General features: G+C 39.3%; 1 protein-coding gene across 1 annotated transcript; it reads left to right on the top strand.

Annotated features, from left to right (window-relative positions):
* Positions 1–5457: 5457 nt before the first annotated feature.
* LOC149194685 (uncharacterized) lies at positions 5458–10107 on the top strand. Its single transcript, XM_089405128.1, has 2 exons — positions 5458–8349; positions 8971–10107. The coding sequence occupies exons 1-2, from the start codon at positions 5730–5732 to the stop codon at positions 9360–9362; spliced, it is 3012 nt and encodes a 1003-aa protein (XP_089261254.1). The 5' UTR covers positions 5458–5729; the 3' UTR covers positions 9363–10107.
* The last annotated feature ends 3004 nt before the right edge of the window (positions 10108–13111 follow it).

Below are 13111 nucleotides of genomic sequence, written 5' to 3'. Positions count from 1 at the left end.
ATGATTCGAGCGATGAGATTTAAGCGAGAATGTTTATGTTTAATACCAGAGTTGAAAGGGACATCTAAATTTTAAATTGTAGAAAGAATACAACGCTTCTCTTGATCATGGACAAGTTTATTGAGGTGGGGGAGTCGCAGTTTATTGAGGTGGAGGAGTAGATGGATGGTTAAAAGTGGTTGGGCAAAAAAATTTCAACAAATCTTATAAAAACAATATTTAAATTATGTTTAATCTTGAAATTTGACAATTGTAATCTAGATTTACAAAAATCCTTATCAAAATATTACCAAAATTTCTAAATTTTAAAGGAAACAAAAATCGTCTGGCTTTGAAGGAATTATTCACCATAAATGGCCCTTTCATTATACTCTTACAAGAAACAATGCATCTTGCTCCCCATACAATTGGATATTTTCGCAGAATGTTTCTAGCATGGCACATGGCGGTCATTGATGCAAATGGTCACTCAGGAGCACTGATTTCCATCTAGGATCCTAATCGTCTCAGACTGCGGGCTTTCTCATGTTTTGTCAGCATTCTTCTTGTTGGGAGTATACAAGGCCTATTGGGTTGTATACACATTCTCAATATCTACGCTCCTTTCCGCGACAGAGAGCATTTTTGGCAAAGGTTGGTTGAGTCGGAACTGCTGAACCTTACATCCCTCATTCTGGCAGGGGACTTAAACTGCACTGTTGGTGCTCACGAAAATTGGGGTCACTCATGTCACGGGGATTCTATGGTGATTCATTAAAGGCCATTATCATGGACCACAACCTGGTTGACATCTGCCCTTCAAATATCGCTCCCACTTGGGATAACGGCAGGACGGGGGACTCCTACATTGCAAAGCGGCTTGACAGGTTTCTCTTGCATGATATGCTCATTGACAGACTTGGGATGGTCACATCTGACATTATCAGCTGTCATATTTCTGATCATCGCCCTATCATACTACACTGGCGTCATCGAGACTTCAGAAGGGGGCTTCCATTCAAATTTAATAGGATCTGGTTGGAAGACCCATCCTACACCGATCTGGTTAAAAACATATGGCACACTGAGACTATTAGCTCCTCATCTCATATGCGGTTGTTTATGGAAAAACTAAGGACCCTATGACTAGCTACTAAGAAGTGGGAGATTGATAAGAAGAGACAACTCAAAAAAAAATTTGCAGATATTGAACATGAACTCGAAACTATCTGCCCTCTACTATCTGGGCATTCGCTTCAACAGGACACCAAATCTTGCATTCAATTTCTTGAGAAAAGAAGATATGAAATCTTGCTTCTAAGGGAAACGACTTGGAAGCTGAAGAGTCGAGCCATATGGCTCAAGGAGGGTGACCACAATACTAAGTTTTTTCATCGTTTTGCAAGCAGTCGTCGACAAAAAAACTCTATCTGGGAGATATATGACTTGGATGGAACCAAGTACCAAACTCAAGATGACATCAGTTAGGCTGCTTTGACGTTTTTCAAATCGGCTAATGGCCACATACCACCGGACTACCCGGAAGATTTACTATGGGGTGTAAAGCACTATCCAAATATGTTCGATGAGGATGCAAATAGAGATCTTTTTAAACTTGTTTTTGCTGAGGAGATACATGAGGTTGTTCACTCTTTCCATGGCGACAAAAGTCTCGGACTAGACGGTTGGAACGTTGAATTATTTACTCATTTCTCTGATCTGTTTTAGTCAGACTTGGTCAACCTTGTAGAAGAATCTCGAATTCTGGGTTCTGTTCATACCCATCTAAACTCCACTGATATCGCCCTCATCCCGAAAAAGCCCATCACCCACTCCTTCTCTGACTTCAGGCCCATTTTATCTCTGTAATCTAGTCTATAAAATCATCTCTAAGTCCATTGCCAACCACCTGAAGCCCATCCTATCGACATTCATCTCCACACAACAATTTGGGTTCCTCAAACATCGCCAAATCCATGATGCTATCGCTATAGCTCAGGAATGTTTACATTCCATCCATTTGAAGAAACTTAAAGCTGCTACTATGAAGGTTGAACTGAAAAAAGCTTTTGACTGTCTAGACTGGGGGTACCTGAGATTGGTCCTCCATAAGATTGGCATACAACCTCTTGCGATCGATTGGATCATGGCCTGTGTCACAACCGTTCAGTTTGTTGTAATTATCAATGGATATCTGACATTTTATTTCAAGGCGGGCAGGGGCCTTAGGCAAGGATGTTCGCTATCGCCCCTCTTATTCATACTTGCTTTGGATGGTTTAAGTTTACACATATTTGATGTTGTTGCCATTGGAAATTTCTCTCCTCTTAAGATCGAGAGAAATATTCGGATATCTCACAGCTTTTTTGTGGATGACGTGCTTATAATGGGGCTTCTAAACAGGTTTGCATGGTTCCATTTATTTCAAATTTTTTATAGATTTGGAAATGCTACTGGTCTCAAAATGAATCAAAACAAATCGGTCATTATGCATGCACTGGAGATTTCTGAGACTACTGAATATATTGCTAATCTGTTTGGTATTACTTCTGAATGTATTTCTGCTGGTTTAAAATATCTCGGTTTTCATTTAAAACCCTGTAAGTATAGGATCTTGGACTGGCAATGGCTAGTTGACAGATATTTCCTGAAAATCTCCGGATGGGAACACAAATGTCTATCCATGGGAGGGCGTTTCACACTTGTTCAAGCTGTGATAACGCAACTGAGCATACACTGGGCTCATTATTCCAATTGCCTTCATCCATCATTAAAAAACTTGATGGAATTACTACAAATTTTATTTGGTCTGGCATGAGACAAAATAAAAAATACCACCTCTCGAAGTTGCACTACATCACTCTTCCAAAGAAGATGGGTGGATGGGGTATCCTCGACTTGCAGCGATTTGGGCACGCTCTCCTCCTAAAATCCACATGGCATGGGATTTTTGGCACAGGGATTTGGAGTCAAGTCATTAATAAAAAATACTTGAAAAACATTGATTTCAAAGTTTGGTTGCCACTGGGCCACATTGGACAATCATCTGGCTTTGCCATATGGCGTAGTTTCTCCAAGATTGGTAAAACATTTCTCGAAATGCTTGCTTGGAAACTTGGCATCGGGCATCATATCATTATTGGTCGCGACCACATTTGGGGTCTGGTGGACATGGACCCTTTCCCTGATTCCATCATTCAATGCTTAAATCGTCAAGGGATCTTCTTCTGGCACCAAATCATTGCTGCCTGGGAAAATGATTGCCCAGTTTGGAAAAAATCATCTGATTTAAATCTTATGGGCACTGTTGCGGCTAATTGGGAGAACATCTGGATTCAAATGAGACTGGCAGGTATCTACCGTGAAGAGGTATGTGACACGATTACCTGGGATGGTAAAATGATTGAAGATAATATTGAGGTCGCAGATACTTACTACAGACTTTGCTGTTTGCAAACAAACCGACTGGGGGATGGCTGGTTTACTAAATTTTGGAGCCCGCACCTCCCCATAAAAATCTCCATTTTTCTCTGGCTTGTATGGAAGAACAAAAACTTGACCTGGGAGAATCTTCAAAAGAGGAATTGGTCTGGCCCTGGTTACTGTGTTTTATGTGGGAATGCTGCAGAAGACAATCTACATCTCTTTATAACATGCTCAGAGGTCTCCATACTCTGGCAACACTTGGAAAACAAAATTGTTTTTATTGGTACCGAACTTTGGAGATATGGAAAACTGGTTGATATGGTGGAGCAACCAAAATGGCCTGCGATGCCTCATCCCTGCTATATTCATATGGGAAATATGGAAGTGGCAAAACAACATTATTTTCAATAGCCACAGAGAACTGGGGATTGAGGTGCTGATGAAAATACTAAACAAGATCGAGGGTGGCCTACAAAAAGTATCAAATCATAAGCCTTCCCAAACACATACAATTCCGGAGATTGAATATCCAACGGGCTATTTCGATGGAGCTACACAGGACTGAAAATGTGGATGCAGTTTCACCTTATATATCCATCTAGAGTTGTCATACCATGTACACTGGGGGGCTGGATTTGGAACTAACACAAAGGCAGAGGTTATGGCACTGTGGGGGCTATTGTGGTTCACCAAATTTCTGGACATACAAAACATTCATGTATTTGGTGACTCTAAGGTTGTTACTGACTATGTGGGAGCACATGCCAATATCCACAAATCCTCACTACAGGGCTGGCTAAAACAGATCAAGTTGATATGGAGCTCCCTTAATCAACCCTCCATTCAGCACATATGCAGGAATCTAAATTCGGAGGCGGACAGATTATCAAAGCTTGGAGTGCGGGAGGAGCTAGATGGTTTTCATGTGAACATTAAAATGCAGGAAAACTGGCATGATGCTGGGGTGTATCCAATTCCCGGATAACATGTTTGTTTGAAATACATGTTGCACTTATTAATTTTTTTTGAATCACTGTAGAATGATACAGGTCTGTATCAAATGGGCCATATGAAGAAAATCATCTGAACTGTTAGTATTTTTTGAAACACTGATAGACTGATCTGATTACATTAATTCTATGAAGCCACTGTTTTTGAGCAGACTGAGATTACATTAATTCTATGAAGCCACTGTTTTTGAGCAGATGTAATGCCAATATTTCTATGAATGAATATAATGCTTTTTTCATCTGAAAGAAAAAGGAAAAAAAACCGTCAGCCTTGATCATTACCTGGAATGATGTCAGCAATGTTGACGGGAAAGCCACTTTCATTCCAGCGCGGCCTATATGAACATGTCAGCATAAGGTCCCGCACAATTACGTCAGCGAATAATTCAGCAGGGACGAATTAATGGGAGCGCCAGCAAGTTGCAACAACAACAACGAATATACCCTTCACAAGCGGTTAGAATCGCCGCGGTTTTAGGATCTATAATGCGACTTTTTGAGATTCCGGTGACGGAATCCGGCGGAAGAATTGAGCTGAAATCATGATTTGTTGCAGTTAAAATGGTTTTTTAACTGCATATTCGGATTCAGCACCCTGAAAAACCCCTGGGACAGTTTCATTGTGCAGAAATTAGTTATCAAACTTGGATTTCCATAAATCACTGCCGGATTTTCACCGGAAAAAATCGCCGGAAAGGCTTTCAAAAAGTCGCGTTAAAGACTACGGCCGCGGTTTTATGCTGAACCCTGAAATGATGCAACGAAACACGGGGATTCAGTGTCGGAAACATAAGTACGCTCCTGCTCTACGAAACTACATCTACTTCTCTCGTATCTCGAGTCTCGACGCTCCGAGTTGCAATTTCCGTCCGTGTGGGCTGTCAAATCAGGTCACCGTCGTCGTATATTCGACAGCAACACTTGAACAGCAGCTATATTCTCGACGTGCAATTGGCCAGCCTTTTTACGGTCACGGAAATTCTTTACATCGGGACTAGGGTAGTTGAGCCACAGATTAAAGCAAGAGCAGCAGGAGGATTTCAGTGCTTTTAAGACCGATGATGGCACTGGCGGGCCGGTGGCGGCCTTGCCCGGCGTCTCGTGGTAAGCAAAGCACTGTTACGGCCTTATTTTGAACTTTACGGCAGAGCCTTTCGGCCTCAAAATAGAGTTAAAATGGAGTTTGGCTCTTCCAGAACGTGGAAGCTTGCATTTTGAGCTTTGAAACTGAGAGACACGAGGAGGAAAGAGGTTCGAGGAAGGGAAAGGAATTTTGAGTTTTGTTTTTGTGCATTGCCGGGAAACTTTGAAGCCATGGACCAGAAAATGTCACGGGAAAACTCTCTGCATTTTCTGTTTTTTTCTTTGGTTCTGATAACATCAAGCTGCTTTGCTATTGGCGGTTTGCAGGAAGTACTTATTTTGCAGGAATTGAAACGCGGATTCGACGATCCTTCAGGCGCGTTCAAGAACTGGAGTGAGAATGACAATTCTCCGTGTAATTGGACGGGAATTACGTGCGATGCCGGCGAAAAGTTCGTGGAAGGACTCGATCTTTCGAACACGAACATAATGGGACCGTTCCCGATCGTCGTTTGCAGAATCAAAGGCCTCAAGAACCTCTCGTTGGCGAATAATTACGTCAACGGTTCGATTCCTGCGGACTTGGGAAGATGCTCTAAACTCCAGTATTTGGATTTATCGCAGAATCTCATCGTCGGCCGACTCCCGGAGTTCATCTCCGAGCTCTCGAAGCTAAAGCATCTGGATCTTTCTGGAAATAACTTAAGCGGTCCGATTCCCCCTTCGTTCGGCCAGCTGCCAGAGTTGCAAGTCTTAAACCTCGTCTCCAATCTTCTCAACACTACGATTCCGCCATTTTTAGGCAATCTCTCAAATCTTTTGCAGTTTAAGTTGGCCTACAATGCTCCTCTCACCGGAGCTCTACCTCCCGAGCTCGGGAAACTGACGAAGCTGCAAAATCTATGGCTGGCGAACTGCAGCCTCGTCGGAGAAATTCCGGAGACGTTAGGCAATCTTGCCGAGCTAACAAATTTGGATTTGTCGATGAACCAATTCTCAGGTTCGATTCCCGAGAGCATCACGAAGCTGGAAAATGTTGTACAGATCGAGCTTTACCAGAACCTTTTGTCGGGTTCCATTCCGGTGGGCATTGGCGGCTTGAAATCTTTAAAGAGGTTCGATGCTTCCATGAATATGCTCAACGGTTCGATTCCTGCTGGGCTGGGGAGACTGAATCTGGAATCCTTGAATCTGTATCAAAACGAACTGGTTGGTCAGATACCTGCAGGCTTAGGTTCCTCTACGAGCCTCACGGAGTTAAAGCTCTTCACTAATAGATTAACCGGTACTTTACCGGAGAATCTGGGCAGAAATTCGGAACTTCAAGTACTGGATATTGCAAATAACCGGCTTTCCGGAAAGCTTCCTCCGGACCTCTGCAAGAAGAAAAATCTCGAAATTCTCAGCATTTTCGACAACGAGTTCACTGGTAATTTACCTGAAACCCTGGGAACCTGCACGAGTTTAAATAGAGTTAGGCTAGGAGGCAATAAGTTTAATGGCACGGTGCCGAGTTCATTCTGGGGACTTCCTCACACCTCACTTCTGGAGATCAAGAACAATAATTTTGAAGGACTTATTTCTCCCGAAATCTCCAAAGGCAAAAATCTCTCACAGCTCGTCATTAACGGCAATGCATTTACGGGCAGCCTGCCTATAGAAATAGGCGACCTGCGGAACCTCAGCGAGATAATCGCCAGCGATAATTTACTCTCTGGCGCTTTGCCTTCCAGCTTGGGGCAGCTGCAACAGCTCGGAAGGTTGGACCTTTCTAATAACAAGCTAAGTGGAGAGCTTCTTGCTGAAATTAGTTCGTGCAAGCAACTAGCGGAGATCAATCTTGCCAAAAACCAGTTCTCCGGCTCGATTCCTGCAAGTCTCGGTAATTTGCCAGTGCTTAATTATCTGGACCTGTCGGGAAATCTTCTCACTGGACCGATTCCTTCCGAGCTCGGGAATCTGAAGCTGAATTCTTTCAATGTCTCGGACAACCGTTTGTCCGGCGCAGTTCCTTTGGCCTTTGCGAGTCCGGTGTATGCAAAGAGTTTTTTGGGAAATCCCACGTTGTGTAGCTACGAGACCTTTAACGGCACGAAGTCCTGTTCCGAAGAAAGCAGTGAAAAAGCTAAGCAGGATAAATGGTGGTGGCTGCTTCGTTGCTTGTTTGCGTTGTCTCTCATTATTTTTGTCCTTGGGCTCGCCTGGTTTTACAGAAGGTACAGAAGCTTTGCAAGAACAGAGAGGAAAAAGTCCGCGGATAAATCTTCCTGGATGCTGACTTCATTTCACAAGTTGGGGTTCAATGAATATGAGATTCTGGATTACTTGGATGAAGATAATGTTATTGGGAGCGGCGGATCTGGTAAGGTTTACAAGGCAACATTAAGCAATGGGGAGACTGTGGCCATTAAGAGGCTTTGGAGCAGTAGTAAAGGCGATGCTTCTAATGATAATGGTTTCAAAGCAGAGGTGGACATACTGGGAAAGATCAGGCATAAGAACATCGTGAAGCTATGGTGCTGTTGCAGTAATAGGGACTCCAATCTGTTGGTCTATGAGTACATGCCTAATGGGAGTTTGGGGGATTTGCTTCATGGGCCTAAGGCTACTGTTCTTGATTGGCCCATAAGATACAAGATTGTCCTTGGAGCAGCTCAGGGGTTGGCATATCTTCATCATGATTGCGAGCCATCCATTGTTCACAGAGACGTTAAATCCAATAATATTTTGCTGGATGAGGATTATGGGGCTCATGTTGCAGATTTCGGCCTAGCGAAAATTCTACAGAGCTGTGGCATGGGAGCTGATTCTATGTCTGCAATTGCTGGGTCTTATGGCTATATAGCTCCAGGTTAGTTCTGTTGCATACTGTAAAAGAATTCTATTCGGTGTTTCTCCAAATTCTGCAAGATTTCTTTCCAACTTTGAGGTTGATATTGTCGTGTCTAGCCCATGTATTTGAGGTTGATCTGGACGTTGGTCAAGTGACCAATATCACTTGATTTTGTGCTTGCCAATTGTTTGATTGCTTTTGTGTTCGTTTTCTTCCTGAATATGGGGTTCTTGTTTTGCCTATATCCAGTTAAGCTGTTTATTAGAATGGCTATTTATATCTTACCATGCTCTTCTTGTGCTCCTTTCCCCATTAAATGGAATTATGAACTCTTTTCATGCTTGTTTTTCCATGAAATTGAACTGCACTAATTGCTTCACTCTGAACTTGATATTGATGTTGGGATTCCATTAATATTGGTGCACAGTTCCTGCGTTTAATACAGTATTTAGAGTTTTCACTTATTATTTTATCAACGGATTCAACTTCTTTGATGTAGAATTTTTTGTAAATAAAGTCTATTATGTCAATCTTTTTTCCTTTAGATTTACAATTTTATATCACTATAGTTTTTCTTTAGCTTTTGAATGGTTTTCTATGGAAGTCCCATTTGATAACTTTACTTATGGTGTTGTGCAGAGTACGCCTACACACTTAAGGTGAATGAAAAAAGTGACACCTATAGTTTTGGAGTGGTGATCTTGGAGCTCGTGACTGGTAGGAGGCCAGTAGATTCAGAGTTTGGCGAGAATAAAGATCTTGTGAAGTGGGTGTGCAATCAGATAGAGAAAAAGAATGCATGGCAGGAGGTGCTGGATCCCAAACTTATGGGTTGCTTCAAGGAGGAAATGGTGATGGTTCTGAAAGTAGGACTCCTATGCACAAGCTCCCTTCCCATCAACAGGCCATCAATGAGGAGGGTGGTAGATATGCTACAGGAGGCCAATCCGGAACAAAAGGCCAAGCCAACTACCAAGGATGGAAAAATGTCTCCTTATTATTACGAGGAATCTACAACTTGCAATGAATAGGCATGATGGTAGTTGCATTCGGCCCAGACTTTTCTTCTTTACAGGGGCACTGAATTTATTGCCACTTTGTAGCTTCTAAGTTTGCTTAGAGTTTGTTATGTATGGTCTTTAGAATCTAATTCTGATATTGATACCCAAATTAGAAGGTTGCCTCCCGTAACGTTTAGGGTAGCATTCACGCTAGTAGATGAGCTAGAGGCGCAATAATGAATATGCGCATGTAGCTGTGGGCCAGTGCGCTGCTGTGTTTCAATAAATCTGCATTCTGAGTTAATCAGTTGTAAGTCCAGCTAAGACTCAGAGTTTGCTCCCTGTCAAACACCAGGCGAGCACAGATGCATACGATTATCATCATTCGTTTTCAGTGCTCCTCCTCAGGCTCTACTCTCCTTCGGCAGAGACATTTATTTTAAAACAGTAAAAGCTGAAGCTTTCAATTTAATGGAATAGATCCGGCACTCAGATGCTTTTATTGGTTGCCACCTTAGATTCGCATTACTATGTTGTCTTAAATTGCCATTTGGTAGAAATTCAAGTAAAAGCATTTTGCCATTCCTGGTATTAAATGCCAATCGAAGAGCAGGATTAGAAGGAAATTTTAACTCATCCTGTATTTGGAAAAGACATGTCTCATTGATGCACTTCATTTTTACATTCTAAGTCCAACACTGTAACACCTTTTTATATCAAATGGTAGTAGCAAGAAATAAGCAGCCTATATTATTGAACCGACAATTTGGCCAGCATCCATTTCCATCATGCTCATGTTTTTTGATGTTTTGGACTTTCCGACGAGATGTGAGAAGCAGCGGTATCCATCAAAGTATTTCTTTTTTTTTTCTTTTTTCATGCCAGCTATTTAGAGCTACTGTATTCTAAGTTATTTTTAAATATCAACTGTTATTATTCATCATTTTTCTAAATGTACTTAAAAAAATATTTACGGTTCTTATTCATCATTTTTCTAAAATAACTTTTTGATGCTATTTTTAAATATATCTTTTGATCCTTAAAAAGGAATTATTTTATTTCTGACCTTTTTTTAAAAACTTTAATTCTAAATTAAATTTCAGAATTATTCCGAACTTCCGTGTTTACCTATTATTATTATTTATTTGTGTATGGGAGCCATAAATAAGTATTTAAATATTCTTTCATATGAGAGCATGATATTTTCCCAAAAAAAATCTAAATTTTAATTTAAAAATCAAATTTCAAAAATGGAAAATTTTGATAAACTATTTTTACATATATGTTGGGGTGAAATCTTCCCTTAGATGAGTCCTATATTTTCTATATAATATTAAATTAAAAAATATATCTATTTATTTTAATTTTAAAAATAACATATAATTATCTTGTAAATATTTAATATTTATTTATATTCTTTTCTGTGCAACTTCATAGAAATGTAAACTTTATATATTTCTTCACAACAAAGCATATATAAAAGTGTTCTGTTTTTTTTCAACCAAAATAAGAGATACTTCAAAATACATCCCCTGAAAATATTTATTTTTAATTTAATTAAATTAATTAATTTATATATAATATAATATAATATTATTAATTATTAATTTAATTTAATTAATTAATTAAATTAAATTAGTAATAAACAATACTATATTATTATAGGGGTTTCAGTGTAAATCACATTATTAATTAATTGTCAAAAATAGCTGTTGGATATAGCCATGATCTAGTTCTTCAACTTGTCATGACGATGAACCACACTTGTTGGTTCGTAAACAATTGATTGATAATGTGATTTACACCAAAACCCCTATCATATACTTGTTATAGATCAAAAGCCTAAATTCTACAATATTATGTTATATTATATGAGTGTTCTGTTTTTTTAATTACTCACCAAAGACCACCAAAACAGCAGACACTTTAAATAATCACCCCCAAAATGTTGAATGCTTCAGGAATATCACATAGTCGTCTTCCAAAAATATGTCCGGATACAATGTTTTAAAACAACTTCTCTCAACACTCTTATTCGTTTCTTATTCTTTCCATTCCTCATCGACAGTTGCAAAATTCCATAAGACACAGTCGTCACACACTCTAAGACAGACATCACACGGTAGACAAAAATAATATGAGATAAAGACATGATACGGCATTGAGCAAAATAAATCAAGGCATATTTATAAAGCCTTCACAAAGTATTTAATAAAATTGAATGAGTAAATATTCAAACCTAACGTTTATATAATATTTAATCTTCAATTAACTAAATCAATTTATTGCATTTGGATTCATAGTAAGTGATTAACTTTTTCGTTACAATGAAACCAAACTCCGTCAATTTTTTTGGGAAAAAACAAGATAAAAGAGTAATTTCCGTTTTATCCTTTCGAACAATGACATTGTATACCTTGTGTCTTTACTGTTTATTATACAATGAGTAAAACTGAGTATCAAACTTTTTACAACCTCAATGTCTCTTTCAAAAATTTTGGAAAAAGAAGTAAACAATCAATAAAACACGTTATCAAAATTTCACAACCTCAAGGTCTCTTTAAAAAAACATTGAAAAAAAATATCCACTTTTGTTGAGTTTTTTGTTTTTTAAAGTAAATATAGTGAGAACAAGAATTTAACCTTTGTTAAAGCGAGAAACAATAATTTTTTAATTTGTTTTGGAGATTTAATTATCCACTTTTGTTGAGTTTTTTGTTTTTTAAAGTAAATATAGTGAGAACAAGAATTTAACCTTTGTTAAAGCGAGAAACAATAATTTTTTAATTTGTTTTGGAGATTTAATTTGTTAAAAGTTGGTGTGGAATGTGAACATTTAAGACTAAGAGACCACTTCATATGTGAAGAATCGTATGGGTCAAAAACAAATGTATAAATGTGAATAAAAATCAAATGTATAAATGTACATTTTTGTGAATAATAAATGCAATGAATGCAAATTCTGGCCCAGATTAAATTTGAGCATTGTTTTGTGGTCTTTGTAGATCTGAGCACTCCTCCTTATCAGTTCTGTGCCTTTCGGAAATTTTCTAAGAGCAGAGACATGTTAGCCCTCTCTCTGCCTGATATTGGTGCAGGTTTGTCATTCAAAAACACCTCCAACATTTCTCCAACATTTCTTGTTGGGCGTTTCCTACGCTGTTAGATCTCTGCGACTCTCGATTCTTAGCCTTTGTTCTGTTTGGGCATCCTATTTCCCTGTATTTCCTTGATTTCCGCCTTCATAACCCATCACTGCTTGATGTTGTGGACAACGTTCCTTGTATTGTGCATTAGGCATTACTTTATCTGCTATGACTCTATCTACTCTGCATCCTAACATCTCTGACATCCCTGCCATAACATCGTATATCCAGGGTGTTTGACAATCCCTACCTTGACGTCTCTCCTTGCTCATTTTGCTTCAGTGCTCTAAGTGTCGGCGATTATGTTATTTCTATCATCTTATCTTGACAACGCCTCATTTGGTTGTTGTTGTTCTTGGTAATATTGCAGGATGGTTCATAGGATGTGCGTATACATACATCAATAAATATTGGAGAGTTTAATGCCATTTAAATTCAATATTGTATCTAGGTGTTGCCATATACAACCAAATGTTTTAGTGAAATTGAACTTCTTGTGTGAGTTGTTAGACAGAGGCTTGGAAGAACAGACAGAGCGCTGCCTCTGCTTTGTTCATCTCCAGTTTGGGATGCACTATGCCATCTTAAATGCAAAGTTTCGAAAATTGTCATGCCTCCAACCAGGACCTAAGC

The sequence above is a fragment of the Pinus tabuliformis genome, chromosome 2_2, assembly GCF_031772625.1.
Source record: "Pinus tabuliformis cultivar Carrire ecotype Pingquan chromosome 2_2, CPIR1, whole genome shotgun sequence".
In the NCBI taxonomy this organism is placed as follows: domain Eukaryota; kingdom Viridiplantae; phylum Streptophyta; class Pinopsida; order Pinales; family Pinaceae; genus Pinus; species Pinus tabuliformis.
Note: the sequence above shows the minus strand (reverse complement) of the source record. Positions and strands in the feature narration are given on the sequence as shown.